At 38.6% G+C, this 19798-nt stretch overlaps 1 protein-coding gene across 1 annotated transcript in view; it reads right to left on the bottom strand.

The window, feature by feature from the left end:
• SMAP1 (small ArfGAP 1) overlaps positions 1–19798 on the bottom strand; it is a 77294-nt gene that overhangs the window by 19685 nt on the left and 37811 nt on the right. Inside the window, exon 6 of the mRNA XM_035893103.1 lies at positions 6655–6739. Coding sequence (XP_035748996.1) covers positions 6655–6739 — 85 coding nt within the window. The remainder of the gene's footprint in view (positions 1–6654; positions 6740–19798) is intronic.

The following is a 19798-nucleotide window of genomic DNA, read 5'->3' as shown; positions in this document are numbered from 1 at the left end:
GGTTCAGTTTCCCTGAACGTAAAAAAGCTTAACAAATAAGACTGAAAATTTAAATGCAATCATTTACTAAAACAAGCATTTCACATATTGAGAACATTCACAGGAGAACACGTTTGCAAGAACATAATATTTTTCAAGTATTTAATATGCTGCTTATAAATAAATACTATGAAACCCCAGGTTTCCATAGATCGCTTCTATACATGTTTGGTGATGTACGTACCTTTTACCTCTTACTGAATTTTACACTAAAAATAAAGATTTCCCTGTCTGTATGAGTGCAGAAACCAGACATTTTGAATTACTGTTTACAACAGTTTTAAGCATGTATGTACAGTATTAATAGGTGATCCTGTCTTACTGATTTCTCAAAGATGTAATGTTTAGAATATTTGTATCTATTAAAAAGCAACTCCAAAAACGTTTTTCCCCCATGAAATGAGAAGATTCCACATAGAGCTAAATTTCAGAATACAGAGGAAACCTGTTTTCACTCCAGTTTATTACTTGTAGCAGTATTAGTATTTTCATTTAAGTGTGTGTATATATATATGCAGGCATACACAAACTTGTACTTGAATGTAGTATTTCACACTTCTTTATAGAGATTAGGGATATTCTCAATTTCAATGCACCAGGCCATGGATTAGGATGTGTGTCTTCCTTTCCCTCCCCATTTAAAAATATTTCTGTAGTAGAAGAAAGATGCTCAGGTGGAGTTCTGAGTTCTAAATTATTCTAAGTATATTACTTTTCATTCAACTTTTGCTGCCTACCATTAAAAACTGTTTAGAAGAGGTGGTGTGTATCTGACAGAAGGAAACATGGCTGTAGTCCTTCCGGGGAACAGGTAAAAATCAGACTAAGTTATACAGGCCTATCTGAATATTTTGAGAAATGTATAGTATTAACTAACAGAATTCTTATTATGGAGACCATCACAGAATTCCTTTGAAACAACTAACTTTTAATCAAAGGTACTTCCATCGCTCTTCTGGAGAATGCATCCATCGCTGGGAATGAAGTATTAGAGGTGGCAGAACCCACTGCAGAGGCAGAGCTTCCACGCTCAGAGAAGGTAAGGCAGAAAGTCAACAGATGCTGCTCTTCACTGTGGCTCCCAGCCGTGGTCCCAAAACTTCTCTTTTTACATTTATGACAATATGACAGATAATATCCGACTGCTGTCTGCCGTACTGTGCAACAGCAGATGCCGCTTCTGCTTTCAAATTATGAAGTCTTGTTTACTTTGATAGTAGAAACAAAAGCTACTCACCAGGATAGAGTAAGTGAAGGCTTCCAGTGAAGTTCACCTTTATAGTGCTTTTTTGCATGTATTTTATTAATGCCTGACATGACAATTTCCGATTGAGTGCTGCTTTCTGTTATGAAAGCTTTCATACAGAGCCTTTATCCCTGGAATATCTGTCTGTACCAACAGTGAGAATGACCAACCAAAGAGCTTCAAAGGAGCCACAAGAAAGGGAAACAGCAAGAAAGAGATCTGCTCTTAAACTTTGTGTTATGGGTCTGAAACTTGTTTTCTATAGGGCAAAATATTTACTGGAACTTTGTTTCTAAGCTGCCATGTATTTTTATATAAGCTGTTTTATGACAGCCATACTAAGACTTAAAATGGAGGGAGGGAAGATGGCTTTGAATATGCATATGAGTATTTATTCCACCAAGTTATTAGAAAGGCAGCGCTGAGAGAAATAGTTCAATACTTGAAACAAAATCTTGTGCAAAGATACAAACAAGGTTTTTCTGCCTCAAATAACTGTGGAGTTATTTACTGCATTACTAAAATTTTATTTACTGCTAAAACCCTTGTGGAAGTGAAAAGCATTCATAGGGAGGTATTGCTGTATGATACATATTAAAATAAAATGCGGAAAGCCAGAAAGCTAACAATGCTGTATGCCTCAAGTGGCTGTAAACATTTTCATTTGGGATAGAAATGTTGCTTATTTAATCTTAATCTTAACATAGCAGCAACACTACAAATGTTAACATGCATATATAGTATTTAGTACTTATAAATGTATTTTTATTCTTTCTTAAATGCAGCTTTCCAACTTAGGACCAACCATGCTGCTTTGGTACTTACTAGAGAGGACTGACAAAAGTACGTTTCACAGATATGCAAGATTCAGCTACATTTCATACCACGTTTAAGCTCTCAAAACTTCACAGAATTCCTTCAGAGAATATCTCCCCTACACAAGCAGATATACACCTTTTAGTGTATCACGCTTTACCTCCAAACACACTGGATGAATGCCCCACACATCACATTCGGTTAACAACAACAACATAATAACTGAGAGTCATCCCTTATAACTTACTATAAGGGTTATTCCAGAATGTGCGATTGTCTATTTTATGAAGGGCACATCTAAACATGGTAAATGATGCATAATATGTAAAATGAACTTTCCTTCTTTCTGATAATTCTGTAAATTAATCTAGATTAAAAATATTTCATTTTTTTCTCCATGCTGAAATGATTTCTAAGTGACATACCTTGACAAACAGAATGGTTCAAAATTGCCTGTGTATCATTCCAAAAAAAGATTCCCACTGTCAAAGAATCATGGCATAGAATCATAGAATCATTTAGGTTGGAAAAGACCTCTAAGATCATCAAGTCCAACCGTTAACCTAACACTGCCATTCCACCACTAAACCATGCCCCTAACCACCTCATCTGCCCGGCTTTGAAATACCTCCAGGGACAGGGACTCCACCACTTCCCTGGGCAGCCCATTCCAATGCTTGACAACACTTTCAGTGAAGAAATTTTTCCTAATGTCGAACCTAAACCTGCCCTGATGCAACTTCAGACCATTTCCCCTTGTCCTATTGCTCGTTATCAGGGCGAAGAGGCCGACCCCCACCTCACTACAACCTCCTTTCAGGTAGCTGTAGAGGGCGATAAGGTCTCCCCTCAGCCTCCTCCAGGCTAAACAACCCCAGATCCCTCAGCCGCTCCTCATAAGACTTGGGCTCCAGACCCCTCATCAGCTTGGTTGCTCTCCCCAGAACATGTTCCAGCAATGCAACGTCTTTCCTGTAGTGAGGGGCCCAAACTTGAACACATCATTCAAGGTGCGACCTCACCAGTGATGAGTACAGGGGCACGATCACTGCCCTACCCTGCTGGCCACACTATTCCTGATGCAAGCCAGGATGCCATTGGCCTTCTTGGCCACCTGGGCACACTGCTGGCTCATATTCAGCTGGCTGTCAACCAGTACTCCCAGGTCCTTTTCTGCCCGGCGGCTTTCCAGCCACTCTTCCCCAAGCCTGTAGAATTGCATGGGGTTGTTGTGACCCAAGTGCAGGACCTGGCATCATACATAGGTATCATACTATTTTTTACAAGGATTTTAAAAAACTCTCTATTTACATCAATCTGGCATAAGAGTAAGACAAACCGTCAAAATATCAAGCAGCATGGAGTGCACGGTTACCACCAGTGGCATGAAAATACAGTACCGCCAACAACTTCAGTGTTGAAGAAGTTTGGTTTACATGTTGTAACTTTCAAACTGAAAAATGTTTCCTATAATCCCCCTATTAAAATTAATGTTATAAAATCCCATATTATTGATTTTAGCATCAATTTTAAGTCCCTACATATTCAGCAGGGGACACTCTCAGCATGGACAAGATCCACCTAAATTGCAGAGATCATTTAAAAAGCTGCTTCAGTTTTAGCCTACAGAAATAGGCTGTGATTTCTCATAGCACCCGAAGATAGGGAAGGACTTTGGGGTTGCGCAGCAAGAACACTAACACTATTGCTTGTGGAGAACATAAGAATATTTAGCTTGTCCATGTCCATTTCCCCACCTTTCAGTGTGTGAAGTACTGAACTAAAAATCTCCTCTGAATCAAAAGGTCAAAAGCCACGAATGTTTATGTAGCTGGATCATCAAAAAATGAATATCCGAACACTATCTTAATAATAACCTCCCTGAACAGGAACTCAAGGGAACCACATGAATATATTTTAAAATGCTCAGAAGAAAGACAAACATGACAGTACAGTCACTGAGGATATTATGCCTCTTCTGCTATTACAATATTTAAAGATACAATTTGCTGAGGCATATTATTTTGAGAATTTTGCAATTTAAAAATAAAAATAAAAACCCATTTATTTTCAGAAAACTATCTTGTCTAGCTACAATTGCCACTGGGTAAGTCCTGTCTCAGAGGATGTTTACCTTCTGACAAGGTCACTATTAAAACCCCAGCTGAGACAAAGAGAGCGATGCCCCAAAGGTTAACCCCATACCCAAAGCTAGCGCTGAGGCTTACTTAAGAAAATACTTTGCAAGAGGCTGGGCGTGAGTTGTGATCCATTAAAATTACTTAATCTGCTTATCATAAGTGATTCTGATCTGCCCTAGTAAAAGCTGCTACTGTTCTTCATTTGCAGAAATGAAGTCCTAAGAGAATGAATTCTCATTAGAAACATGTCCACTCAGTAAGAAGAATGAGCTATGCAATCATATCTATTTTAATACTGTTTGATATGACTTATCAAACATTTTAATCAGCAGAGCGCCGCTGCAGCAACAAAGGCAAATGGGATTCTGGGTTGCATCCACAGGGGCATTGCTAGCAGAGAGAGAGATGTGATCATCCCTCTCTACTGGGCGCTTGCCAGGCCCCACCTGGAGCCTGTGCCCGCCTCTGGTCCCCACAATTCAAGAAAGATGCGGACAAACTGGAGAGGGTCCAAAGGAGGGCCATGAAGACACTCAAAGGGCTGGAGAACCTGCCTGTGAACAACCTCACCATGGATGTGGTAGAATCCCCACCACTGGAGGTTTCCAAGACATGATTGGACAGGATGCTAGATAATCTCATGTAGGCTACCTTTCCCGTATGTTGGACCAGATGATCTTTCAATGTCCCTTCCAACCCCGGTTGTTCTATAATATATTGGGTTGAAGTGATCTTTCTTTTAATACTATCTGAAGTAGTCTACTGCAGGCATTAATTAAAAGACAACTCTCCAAATGAAATATGCAGGTCTTCTCTCATTAATACATAATCTCATCTGCAGCTCAGTGGATTCCAAGTGCTACTAGCTTATTAAACTGCCTTTCAATTTGTTACTTAAAAGATCTTTAAACACTCCCTCTTCTAAAATTATGTTTCGTTCACATAGAAATTATAAACTTTGCCCTTTGTATATCTCACTATGATTCTTTACACTGAAGAAGCACAGCTGTTGAACACCAATTATAATACTCTGTTGCATATTACAGCTCAAGTTAGCCTATGCAATTTGAGTTCATTATCAGATCATAAAACAGCGTTACCAAGACTTTTCAAATCATGACTAAAAGGATACAGAAGCCTGACAATCTCAGAAGCACATACTGGTTAAATTTTAGTTCTTAATTAGGTTGTTGGCCTGGTAAAGGAAAATTAAGTAGAATCAGCTTTCCATTAAGTCTGAATTACTTTTGTTTTTAATAGGTTCGTTCTACATCCATAATCTAACTTCTACTGTGTTAATTAAGATTTGCTTGCCTATGGTAGCAGATTACTTGGAATGAGATATGGATCACAACACATACATAACCAGTACAAAAATAGTATTCTACAACTACTCTATATCCAGAGGGAAAATAACATGCATTTTGAATAATAGCGTGAATTCTAAATCAGGGAAGATGTTGTTTTGCTGCTACATTATTCATACCTTAAAATAAAAAATTAAATACCCAACAAAACATTTTTCTACAAATTCAAGTTTTTAGAATAATTACATCTAAAAGACTTATCAGCCCCCCCCAATATCCTGTAAAAATGATGCAGAAATTTAAGTATAACCATTATATTGATATAAATTGAATATTCTAATATCCACTCACAACTCTCTGAAAATTTCTTAACAGTGGACAATAAAAAGTATTAAAAATACATATTGTAATATTTCATTCTTCCAGTTGCATTTTAGGACTCTATCCACTGGAAAAACACACTTAGAGTAACACTAGATAAATGTATGGCAGATTTTATGAATATGGCCTTTAACAAGCAAAGAGAAATCATAAAAACACAACAGTATAGCCAGAGAGTACAAATTAAATGATTCGGGTCCAAAGCGGTTTATTTACAAGACAAATACACAGTTACCTACCAATCAGAAATGTTAGATAAAAATGAATGATGATCCCAGTCAGTACACAACACTGAAACACCCAATATATTAAGTTTTAACAAGATACTGTCAGCAGTCAAACAGTTTACTGTTCTTTTTCCTAATACAGGAATTTCATTATATAAGGTATTTTACAGATACACAGTTCAGATGACCTCAGCATTTTCATTAAGAAGTACACTTGTACCATGAACACTGAAATACCACAAGCCCTTTGAAGATCACTTTGATAACTTTCCCTTACCACAGGAGCTCATTACTCTCCTTAGCAAAACACAAGCATTGACATACGCAGATCCCTATGGCATTTTCCTTTATAGTTTCAAATTCATATAGACCGAGTCTTACGGTTTTCAAATCCACTTAACTATCAGTAATCACAAGGAAAATAAAAATATATTTACCAAAATATAAAATTACGTATCTGTGTTTAATTGGAAAACAGGTAATCAGGTATTTCTTACCAAGTCCTAAAAGGTCAATAGTGGGTTCTGATGACTTTTTTGGACTTGCTTTAGCATCTGATTGCTGATCTTCTTTCTTCTGTGGCTTTAAAGGAAAAAAACACAGAAACAACATGAGTAACTTTTCTGAAAAAGATTCAGTGCTTAAAAAATTCCCATCAAAGATGCTCCTCCAGTATCAGAAATAAAAGCCCTTTTCTGTATTTGTTTATTGTAATGAATTTGATTTTCAGTGAAATAAGATGCAGTTATGGTCATAAGGAATACGGCACATGGCTGTAAAAAATTATCCTTATACTGTCACTTGTATGTAATAAATTTTTAAATAAATGTAAGCTCCAGGATAGCTTAAAATAAGCTGAAATCTTAAACCGAACCACTGCGTATCATGCACTAGGCAAAAAGCTGTCTATAATTTGATTTATTGACTAATTTTAGCATCCAAACATTTATATGCAGTTAATCCATACTCATCACAAAAACATGAAGTGGATTGGTCGATCAATGCGTACAGCCTTGAACTAGAACAGACTAACCGAAACCAGCAGTAGAGCACTGTCGGGCTGGGTGTTGGGCTGACACCAACAGAGCCTGCTTCACTCCCACCGTTATCACCCCCATAACACGGCTTTGACAGAGTCACTGAGTCTCCTGAGGTTGCTGAAGTCATGAAATCTTAGTATTTAGTATTAGGAGAACTTTATAGTTCAACACATGGATAGAAAGTTCTCCTTATTTAGGTAATCCTTTACTTTCCTCTCCTGCAAACTGGGAATAAAGAGCAATAAGCTTGGTGTTTGTAAAGAGCAATGAGGAAAATCAAGATTATTCAAAGATGGCCCATGTGAACAGAAGCCTAACATACCACTGACACTGCTCTTACATGAGCAAGCCCTCCTGAAAAAACTCCAGGGAAGAGCTGCAATGAACTAAACTCCATTTCTGCAGCTACAGGGAACAGGTATCTTCACACTCAAACTGATCTCGCAGAGAAATGCTTGCTCTAGCCAAAAATCCTTATGTTGACTTACATACCTCGTTCAAGTACAAATTTGTTTGGGAAGCCACCTGCTGGAAAAATATTCCATGGATTCCCTGATCCTATACTGGATTACAACTTTCATCTTTGAGTATATGATCTGAAGAATAGCACCCTGATTCCAAATGCTACTGAATATTACAGAGAAAAAACCCTTATATTTGGTATGAGAAAAAACTATGGTATGCTTTTTGAAGGCAAATTTTTACACATCAAGAATTTATTAAAAGCGACCATTCAAAGTAAAAGTTTTCTACAACGGAGCTTACCTCAATAAATATGCCAGAATAATAAAATTTCTATAAAAATAAAATCCTTTAAGGTACTTGTTTCCAGTATCATTACTATATTTCTTGATCAGCAGTTTCTTTCCCACTTTGCTCCCTTGCCAGTATATAAACTAACAGGTTTTAAGGTTACTTCATAGTTAGTTACCTTAAGAAAGACTGCAAAATTATTTTCAAGCTTTTTAGTACAGCAAATATTTCTAGACATTAATGCTGCATTTGTTTCTTTGATGGATATTTTCTCCTTAAAGCAGTATTCAGTTGCTCCTTTAGGGCAACACAGTTTTCACCAAAACACTAACCTTCAGCCTGAAAGCTATTTCTCACCTAACAATTTACCGAGACTTCATCTGCACAACAGTGCTCACACAAAGCAATAACCAGCGGTGATCTGGAACAAAACCCCCTTCCCTCTTACCATTAATTTTACCTGACCATAACAAACGCCAGGTGCTGGAATTTTCCATCCTCCTGTCTGAGATTTGAACCAGTTTTCAGTTCAGTGTGCCTTTATGTCTGGCTGTTGCATGCCACTAATGAGGGCTTTTGTACAAATTCAGAAGACACTTCTTAGGTGCCTAAGGCCTGCCATGATTCAGAGATCTCAGAAGTCACCTACGCTTACGCATAAATTAAACAAGGTTGGCACTAACGGGCTGAGTTAGAACAAGAAACCTGCATGCACGCAATTATCCTTATTTTAAGAATACCTAAGTAACCTGCCTTTACCATGCTATTTTTTTTCAGACAGCCCTGTTCTCTCTTTGGCCCCATGGATCTTGGCCTGCTGACTGCACTGTGGTCCACCTCGAGAAGGTACAATGAAAAGCAGCGCCTTACTGAAGTACTTAACTCCGCTTCGGTAGCAGATACTGTGGCATATTTCTGGGGCTGGAGGGGAGGATCTCCAGAGCTTCCTTCCAACCTAGAGAATTCTGGCATAAACACGGTGTTGAAACTTTCAGCAAAGAACCAAAAGGGAAGTCATGTTGGGGCCACTTAAAATTTTTATTCCAAAACATAAAGAGAAATGTGATGTTTAATTTCTTTTTAGTAGTTTTGCTCCAACAGGACTCATACGTGACTAAGCTTTATGTGGGGAGTGGTCTTTTGAGATGTTGAAGCTAAATATTGCACACAGCAAGCACAGAAGCGTGCAACAGGCAAAAAACTGCATAACAAGGCAGTGACATTTCTTAAACTTCATGTTTAATTTAATGTTGTATTTTATCTAAAAATTACTGCATTTTGTAAAGGTGCATGACAAATGCTTGGGAATCCTGCCGCACTAAGATTCATCTCAGTTTCTATTACTAGTCTGCTTGACTCCCACAGCAATTATTTTTACGTACTGACACCAGTACTAGATAAACTATTCTTTGTCGAGTCCTTTGGAAAAAGGCTGCATAAAAATAGGAGATTAAGCAGCACTAAATAAACTAAAAATAGCACTAGAAATCTACTACTGAAAGCCAAGTAAAAGGGAAGAAGTACACAATTTTTTGCATTTATTTTCAATGCAGCCTTCAAGGTTACTGGGGCTACTATTTTTTTTTTACAACATTCAAGGTTGGCTTAGCAACATACATGGTTTTATTAAGTGAAGCTCATGGTTATAGAAATTCCTAGATATATTTACTTTAGGGCATATTAACTGCTTCTCATTCAAAAATCATCTTTATGGTACTAGTACATTCTTCTGAAATACCGTTCTTGCAAAGAGCAGAACATCAAAACATCTTTGATATACAGGTCGTACATTTCCATTTTTCACAGTTGTCACTAATGGCCACTACACTATTTGTCAACGTTGTTCTCATGTTGGAGTATCTATTGGAACCAAGCAATGTCCTCTGCCTTAAATTATTCTGGGATTACTGAAGACAGTTTATTTGCAAATATCACTGAAAGAAACTGAGGTCAGAACAAACTTCTAGGGCATCAGATCTTTTCCATCCTCCACACGAGCAGCTTATTATCTAGTATGACTTGGAATTTTCAAGCCTTAAGAAAAACTGAGCCCTTGTTTTGAAAAAAAAGCCACAATAACGCATTTAAGTTATAGCTTGTTCATCAGGTATTAGTAACTTCTGCCAACTTAGAAGGCAAATAAAGAACGAACCTTGTAACCTCTTGTAAATATTTTCACCTCTAAAGCACATCTCTTCAGTAGAGGAGCAGGGACACCCTCATTATTCAGATCCAGTACAGGCATCATAAATTTTTGCAGTCATGTAGATGACAAGTAACTGGGATACAGTAATCCTTTATTGTTGTTTTTTTTTTCCCCCCAATGCCATCCTTTTAACCTTTTACCTAAGTACATTCTTTTGTCACTCCTATCTTCAAGGGCAAGAAGGAAGGTGATAGAACAACTAATCCTGGAAACCTTTACCAGGCATATGAAGTGATTGGGAGGAATGAGCATGGCTTCACCAAGAGGAAATCATGCTTGACCAACCCAATAACTTTCTATGATGTTGTGACCGGCTTAGTAGACAAGGGAGAGCAAGTCCAGCAACAGGCCACAAAAATGATTAAGGGACTGGAGCATCTCTCTTATGGGCTGAGAGATGTAGTAACTGTTCAGCCTAGAGAAGAGAAGGTTCAGGGGGTTGCAGCAATGTATACAGATATATGAAGGGAGGGTGTGCAGAAGCTGGAGCCAGGCTCTTTTCAGTGGTGCCCAGTGACAGGACCAGAGGCAATGGGGCACAAATTGGAACACCGGAGGTCCCGTTCTGAACATCAGGAAACACTTTTTCACTGTGAGGGTGACTGAGCACTGGCACAGGTTGCCCAGGGAGGTTGTCAAGTCACCCTTCTTGGAGGTATTCAAAGCCTGTCTGAATACAGACCTGGGCAACTTGCTCAAAGTGACCTCTGCTTGAGTTGGACAAGATGACCTCCAGAATTCTCTTCCAACCTCAACCATTTCGTGATTCTGTGATTCAAGCAATGGAGCGCACAGGAATGGTCAGCTATTTTATTCACTCTTGGCAGACGTTTTTGCCAAGGCTGAGGGCCTTTCATGCCTTCTGGCACCCTAAATAATCTCTCGATTTTCTCAGTAGTAGAGGCTAAAGCAATCTTCTCTGGTATACTGTGATTTCTCAGGGGCTCATCCCTCATGGCTGCTCTGATGCCTAATGCATAGAAACACTGTTTCGGGATTGGTTTTGTAGTAGCGAGCCCTTTCCTTTACGAGTAATCATTCCCTCTTATGGGTCCTTGTCTCATCTCTACCTACCATAGTGTCTTCCTGAAGCTCGCTCTCAGAGATCATTTTAGTAGCAGCTCTTTGGATTGCTTTAGCAATTAAGCGCAAGTATCTTCTGCAGGAATATCATGCGATATTCTTACTCCATAGTTAATAAAAGGAATCTGGGAAAAATAATCAAGTACTGCTGCAGGAGAGGTAATGGTTGCTAAGAGGATCCCCACAGAGGCACGCCATGCTGACAGTATGGCAAGGTGAGTACTTAAGGGGAGTCAAGGAAGAATGCACTAAGGTCAAAAGTAGCTTTTTCTTCTATTGCCTAATCAGAATTTCTATTTTTATTCTTCTGAAAAGACTGTGTGATACATAGGAGACTAAGACAAATGCTACTCCTGAATAAAATATCTGAATTTTGACTTAATATTTAGAAGGTAGACTAATTGTCAAAATATTAGGTAATCACATGGGTAACATTTTCCTAAGAGCTGTACTGACTGAATTTTATTAAAAGTATATAAAACAAATGTATGTAGCTGTGCACTAAGAATTGCCAAAGTTGCTATCATGGAAACAATTCCCCTTAAGTTTCTGCTCTCATTCAATCCTCTGTTTAGTATCCAGTGATGACTGACTCCCAATTTTATAACCAAATCAAGCTACATCTAAATCCTGCCTGCTGTACATCTAGAATACAATAAAAACATACTATGACAATGTGGCACTAAAACTTTATGGGTAAGCAGACCTTAGGTAACAAGATAAATCATCTTTCAGTACCTACAGAGCAGATATCTAAAAAATAGTTAGGAACTTTCCATAGCTTTACATCTAGCAAAATGAACAGTTGAACAATTACGTCTACAGATAAGAATCATCATCTCTTTCTTACTTAAATAAACAGTAGTACAGAAATTAATATTCGGATTTTCACTTAATTTCCACACACTTTCACTAGGAGTCAACTGGCTTGAAATTTGTGGATAGAACTACATATGCTGGTAATCTGCATAGATCTCTGCAGTGCAACATGGTCAACTTTAATGTTTTGTGCTAAGAAACCATCATAAACAAAATGCAAAAGCAGACAACTATGGAGAAGATCAGGCCATCTGCCATTTATTATAATTTTAAAGCAAGCAAGTACATAAGCCTGCTTTAATTATGTAATGTAATTTTCTTAGATGCACATCAAGCCGCTGCCTTCATTAGTGGAAGCTGCACCAGCCAGTCTGCTTGTAATCCAGAGAGATACTGGCTATGATTTAATCAATCTTCTTCATTTTCCTACCACTTAATCTCATAAGATTTTGAAGTACTTTCCAGTTCATCAGCTTCTGGTGGAAAAATTACAAAAATCTGTACAAAAGTTTTGAGTTTTATTTTGCTCAAATTCTGACTGCATCCTTACAAGATCAAAGGAGAACTTCCCAATTTACCTGAAATGAGAAAGTTTTCTATCCGATCACGTAAGAGCAACTTGTAATTCAACCACCTACATTTACTGTCGCATTGCTGTTTCTCCCGTTATTCTTTCTTTACTCATTATGTGCAACAATAAGTTATCTGAGGTTTAATTTGAAAAATAGTGTAAGAACACTAGTTTAGGCCAGAAAAAAAAATTGCCCCATCTAGGTCTTAATTTAAAAAACAAAGCTCAGTTTTACACAAATCAATATTACCTTTTATTGAACTCTCACAATGCATTGCTCTCAATATACTGCTAATAACACCATTCTAGTTTAATCTAATTTATGTGAAACACTTCAGTTAGTTGAGATCAAATAAATCAGCAAGTAACACTAATTACTCTATTCATACATCAAGTTCTAGGGTTGATTTTACAGATTTGTTTTTCTCTCTTGTATGTTACTCCAAAGAAAATTTTCTTGTAAATAAGGACATTTCTTTGACAAGGACAAGACAGCTGAAATCTTTATAATATATATTTTGCAAACTCATTGCCCTGTATGGGTCTGGCTGGGATGGATGGATTCAACTTTCTTCATAGCAGCCAGTATTGTGCTATGTTTTTGATTTGTGGCTAAAACAGTGTTGGTAAACCATCGGTGTTTTGGCTGTTGCTGGGCAGTGCTTCCACACCATCAAGGCTTTTTCTTTTTTCCCTGTTCTGTGCCTGCAACAAGTAGGCTGGGGGTGAGTAAAAAGCTGGGATGGGGGACAGCCAGGACAGCTGACCTGACCTAAGGGATATTCTATACCGTATGATGTTGTGCCTTCTGAACTCATCCCACCAACACGCAGTACTGATGTAATACTCTTGATAACCCTATCATTTTAGTTTTGCTAGTTTTATGCAGTCATATTTCTATCAGCCTTTGTTTTGCTAGTTAAAACACACCAAACTCCAAGCACCTCTTGTTTAATAAATTCAAGGACTATGCATACACACGCGCATATATACACACACATACAGACAGCAGTACTTCACCACTGTTGGTTTTTTTTCTTCATAACCACCTTCTCTTCCCCTTCTTTAGTGTTCTATAGACTTCGCCAAGCAGATACAAGGAGCACATTAGTCAAATGCATCAATTTATGGAATTCGCCCTACAAATCATAGCAATTCCCAAATTCTGTTTTCCCACTGAAGCTTAGTGTACACAAACCTCAAAGCCCTGAATCTGAGCTTTATAGTTTTGCAGTAGACTCATCCAAAGGTAAACTCCCACTCTCTGGAATGGGAAGCTGTGTTTTCTCCTACAGACTTAGACAGCAAGTCTGCAGGAGATGAGACTGTGAAGAACATTAAGTAGCACCTGAAGCATAAGTCACACACTGTAGGAACTCCAGTGGCTCAGTCAGCCATTTAATCAGATTTTGTTCAGCCAGTTATTTTTGGAGATAACCATTACATGAGTAATTCATTCTGCCTCAGAGAAAAGAAAAATAATGAAAGCATTGCCAAGTCAATCCTCCTCCTTCCTCTGTATGAAGATTACAGTACAGCACATACAATGTTGTCTACAAGGGATGTGGTTATCTCATGGGCAAGGCAAAAAGGAGGGTCAGTACCACCGCGACTGACAAGTCACACACCTGTTAAATTCAGACATATAACAGGATGCTATGAGATCTATTGCTGGTGTTACCTATGCTCCTTTTGTGCAAAACAACAGCTTGTCCCTTCCTGACTCTCAGCACTGGGCCCATATGCATGTTGGGCCACTAGGTATAGCAGAAGAGGCGTAGAAGATGAGAGAATTGGAAAGCTTTAGGCCAGCTTGTGTGATTGACAGGACAGACAACTTACATGAGGTTAGACTTACGTGTTAGACTTTGAAGGAAAAAAAACCAAGAATATTCAGATCTAGCAGCAACTACATTGCCCTTCAGTTATCCCCATTCTTTTTTAATTATTAGTGTAACAAAATGTGCTAGATCAAATTTATAGCTGTTACTGCTGTTTAGCTATTAATTGGCAAGCTCCTTGCCATGGGGCTTGCTTGCCTTATTGTATATTAGAGTCCAGTGCTCGTTAGCGGCTGTTTTTTGGTTTCGCTGCTTGCTGTAGGGCTGTACTGCTGATCATCTCACTCTGCTGAGCCTGGGAACATTTTGATAACAGCCACACCGATGCGCCTGGGCTGGCAGATGGCCAGGGCATCACTGCTGTTTCTGTGCTGCCATACTGGACAGGCTGGAACTCCAGTGTGAACTCGAGCCAAAGGGACTGTGACCTGGGGATGAGTCCATGTGGGAGCAGGACACCCCAAAGTGCCTGTGGCCATGGATAAGCCCATGCCAGAGCAGGTACATCTTGAAGTGGCTGTGGTTATGGCTGTGCCACAGCAGGTATACCTCTGAAGGGACTGTGGCTCAAGGATAAGTCCATGCTGCAGCAAGTACACCTTGAAGCATCAGTGGGTGTGCATGAGGCCACGCTGGAGCACCTCAGAGCGTGTGGCCATAGATAAGCTCATGACAGAGCAGGGTAAGCACGACAGCCATGGGTAAGGCCATGTTGGAGCAAGTTCATTTCTGAAGGGACTGTGGCTGTGGGTAAGGCCATGCTGGAGCAGGTTTATCTCTGAAGGCATTGTGGCCCATGAAGAAGGCCATGCTGGAGCAGGTGCACCTCAAAGCAACTGTAGCTGTGGATAAGTCCATGCCACAGCAGGTACACCCCTGGAGAGACTGTGGCTTATAGATAAAGCTCCACTTGGAACAGGTACTGCCTTAAAGGACTGTAGTCTGTGGATAAGTCCAAGCTGGAGCAGGGGCAAAGGGAAGAGTTGTTCATTGCAATGTTAAACTTGATGGTCTGGTCCAAAAGGACCAGGGGTGGAGACTGTAATGGAAATACCTTTAAACCCATGAGTTGAGCTGCATGTTATAGGAATTACTATAGCAGAAACCACCTGAACAAATGGAGAACAAGCCTTACAAGCAGCAGTGCAAGTTTGTAAAATGATTAAGGACACTGCAATCCTTTTAGAACATTTTTTAGTACGACCATACACTCCAGAGCCTATAGTCACTCTGAACTGTATTTTCAGGCTACTCTTCTGCACATCCCTGTTCACCAGATTACTCTCCTCTGACAGAAGCAGCTGAGGACATTTTGCACCAGAATTGACAGCGGTGAAACAAGCTTTGGTAACAGCTGGTTCAAAAGAGCCAGTGCACAGTGAAAATATTGTGGTTATTTTTCGTTGTAAATGAGTGACTTCAGGGAAAAAAGAACAATGTTAGGTAATTCAAGTTTCCATTTTTTGCTTCTGTAACTTTATGCCAATTATCTTCATGAGTACAAACTCTAAGGGTTTAACAGTTCTAAAAGATATATGAAACCCAGTAGAAATGTAACCCCCCAAAATACTTTAAAAACATGTTAAACTTTTGTTGAATTCACTACTACAAGATATTCATGTAAATAATTTAGCAGGTTTCAACACCAGCATTTAGGATTAACATTGACCTTATTCTCATTCACATTACCTGAGCACTAGAAGGGGGTAGCATACATAGTGCAAGACGTAAGGCACATGACTAATAGCTCTGAAGTAGAAAAACTCTCCAGTCAGAGCAGTCAGAAGTTACTACTCTATTTCTCTTACTCTGAAGCAAGATATCAGTCACTGTCAAATACCTGATCCATCAGCTGTCCAGTCCAGTTATCTGCTCCTATTTTCATACTTTAGTATTACACACAAAAAAATACTTCTCTGCACATTTCCCCCAATTTTCTGCTTCAATGAAAAATTCATATGAATCTAGAATTCAGTCTGTTTCATATGCATCTGGCTACCCATGCACTTCTCATTTCCATACACTACCTTAACTACAAGAAGCTTTACGAAAGCTGGAGATCCATCAAGTAATTTAGTGAAAAGCACTTCTAACTTACTTAAAAAGCAACTTCCAGTTTACTCACTAGAGCTCATAGATGCTTCTATGATTACTGAACAAAAGTCTTCCTTGGATCTTATTAGGTAGGAATTATATGCCTTGTGCATAAAGTAATTGGATTCCTTCCCTCTTCATTACCTGCTTGCAATAAAACTTGCAAGACAGCATAAACATTTGAGAATTTCCATATGAGAAAATAATGTTAGCAATTTACTATAAACTTGCAATAGGTTTGTAGATACAATTTTTCCTGACAGATCATATACTTCTACTATACAAGTTAGTTCAGTCCATATCTATTTAAAGCATTACTTGCATAGGTATCCTAGAATTTTTAAAGAATGTTTTTACAACTTTTTTATCTGACATGTAAATAAGTAAAACCAAATCCTTTCATAATAATGAATTTAAATCATGTTAAAGATGAAACACAATGTTCTGTTTACCCTCCTGTAAGATGCTGTAATTTTTTTCAGACTTGCAACTAAATATGAAGAAACTTAGCAATGAGACTAACTCTTCAAAACTTAGGATACTTTTAGCAAGTGATGAACTTCTATTTTATCTAACTAACAAAAAAGCCAGAAAACAAGTATACAAGTATAATATTGAATTGAATCACAAGATATACTACAGCGGTATCATTATGAACTTGTACAGACTACAGCGACTCTGCAAGGAAAAAACCTGCATGTCAACCAAAAAAAAAAGCTGCCACTCTTATTTATAAAACCAGAAGTACCTCAAATAAACAGCTAACCCAAGGAGAAAATGCAAGCTTACCATTTAAGAGTCTATTGCGATTATTCCAATGAATCACTCCCAGACACTGAACTACTCACGCTGATGTAGGTAAGCTAGTTTAAGGCATTTAGACCAAGCAAAAAAAAAAACCCAAAAAACCAAAAACCACCTGAGTTGCCTTTTTTTTTGGTGTTAAATAGGATTCTGTACACATGAAGGTCATTCAGTCGAAACACACTCCTGAAGGAAAACATTTTGAAGTGGTCCTTGATCCACATTTCCACTTTAAAAACCTGGGTATATGGATTTCATTAGATTTTCACAGTTAGGGCAAGGTACTTGTACAAGATTATGTAAAATGTGTTATATCTTTAGTCATTTGAATTAAAAACTTCATGGCAGAACTAACAGACAGCTGCACCATAATCTTATTCCATTAATATGATTTTATCCAGGTCTAGGCTAATATGCTAATAATATCTATGGAAAGTGGATTAAGCTTATTCCTTTGTTACTACGTATTGACCACCCAGTACTAATATTTTATTTTAACTGATTTAAAAACGTTATCTCACATCTCATTTACTTTAGCCAATGTAGTCCAAGAAGGCTTAAAACCTTTCATGTCTCGTACATGTCTTGACTACAGCAAAATATCAAAGATTAAATGTTTCTCCTTAAATTCTTCTATTCATGTATTAAATCCATATAGTAACAACCACATTTGAAATACTAGTTGCATGCATTCGTTTTCAAATATATTATGTTCTTAGAGCTGACAAGTTCAGAATAGGACCTGAAAAAAGAGGGCAAGCTCCTTCTCCTAAGTTTGACACTTGAAGAAAAGTGTCAAAAGGTTGCAAGATGATTGCTAGGTAAGAGTCACAACAAGAAGTAGGAAGCTAAAGCTGAGCTAGAGATGGCAAGACTGCAGAGAAGGACAGGCACACAGTCTGACTGCAGAGGTATCAAAGTCTTCTAGGGATTCTGGGGGCAAGGATTTGAGCAGAGTTTGCTGCAGCTCTCAATCTTTGAAACGACTACATTTGAGCCCAGAAGCAAGGACCTGTTTACAAGGACATAAAAGGCAGAGGGAAAAGCTGTTTATCAACCCTTTTCCTATTTTGTATTATCTTGTCACGGAACTTGATTTAGATAAATCCCAAGCATTCTACTTTTAATCCAATAAAACCCATTTTTAAAATCTTTTGGAAGAAATCATTATGAAGTAGAAAATGGAGGCAGATCCATCTCAAAGCTGTAGCTGATCCAGTGTCCCATTACGACATCTGTAAATCGGATTAGGGTCGAAGTGTTCTAGTGCACCTCAGTTTGCAAGCTGTGAAATGCAATAAACACGGTTTGTATTTTTATAAGCTGTTTTAAATACATCTCAGTTTTAGAACCACATATTATGGTTATATGAACTCAGCTTACATATTTCTACTCCATTTCTATTGAGCTAATTAGCCTGGGCAAGACTACAATAATGCAGCTGTATTAGTTCCAGATCCTCATTAAACTGTTTTCTTTTATAATTTCCCTTCTAAAAACCTTTCGAGTCATACATAACGTCAGGGTACCCAATCAGAACTAGGGTTTATATTTGTAATTCCTTCTTCGTACTTCACACAAGAACGAGCAGTTTCAGGCACAGCAACTGACTGAGCTCACAGTGAAAAAATCCAATACAAGCATTGCTTTCTATCCCTGTTCATGAAGGTATGGTTTGCATTCTTTTCCTTCACTATAACAACAGTGCTTTTTTGCTGAAAATTGCTTTTGCATGAAGCTTAAGTTCATCCAACATCAAGACCCTATGCCCTCAGCCAGTCCCCAGCTCAGACCTTGGATCTTTCCTGATGCTGACACCCTACTCGCTGGCTAGTCCAGCATGAAATTTGCTAGCAGTTACACACACATGTGAGTACAGTATGGGTGTCTCTGGTAGCTGGTCTTAGACATGCTGCCTTTGCAAATGTTGGCTGCTAGATGCTGGTCTCTCCCGTTGCTGACCCTTAGGTTCCTCAAATCTGCCATCTCTTTCCAGTGGCCGACACGAACCTCTTATCCTTCTTGGCTGGTAGTCCAGCTTGAAGTTTGCCAGTGTTCACACACAGACACAGCGGAGACAATGCACTCACACACAAAATGGTTGCAAATAGAATTTTGCAAGAGTATACGATAGCCTGCAGTGACCAAGTGTAGGGTTCGGGCTAGCATACTGCACAGCAACCTGCATATACATTACTGGCCCTTTTTATCCCCTTCCCCTCTGCTTCCTCATGCTTGTTCCACCCCAATCCACTGTGATTCCTCCATTTCCCTGCTTTTGGTCTGTCACCTAAACATCTCATAATAAGTTTCATACAATATTCTCTGCCCTATCCCTGAATTCTTTTCTCTCTGCATCCCATAGTAAGTCCTATAGCCTAGTGTGCAATCACCCCTTCCTTTCCTGTGGTTCCTGGGAGAGAATCTCTT

This window comes from Egretta garzetta, unplaced genomic scaffold (assembly GCF_000687185.1).
Source record: "Egretta garzetta isolate BGI_Z169 unplaced genomic scaffold, ASM68718v1 scaffold584, whole genome shotgun sequence".
Classification (NCBI taxonomy): Eukaryota; Metazoa; Chordata; class Aves; order Pelecaniformes; family Ardeidae; genus Egretta; species Egretta garzetta.
Note: the sequence above shows the minus strand (reverse complement) of the source record. Positions and strands in the feature narration are given on the sequence as shown.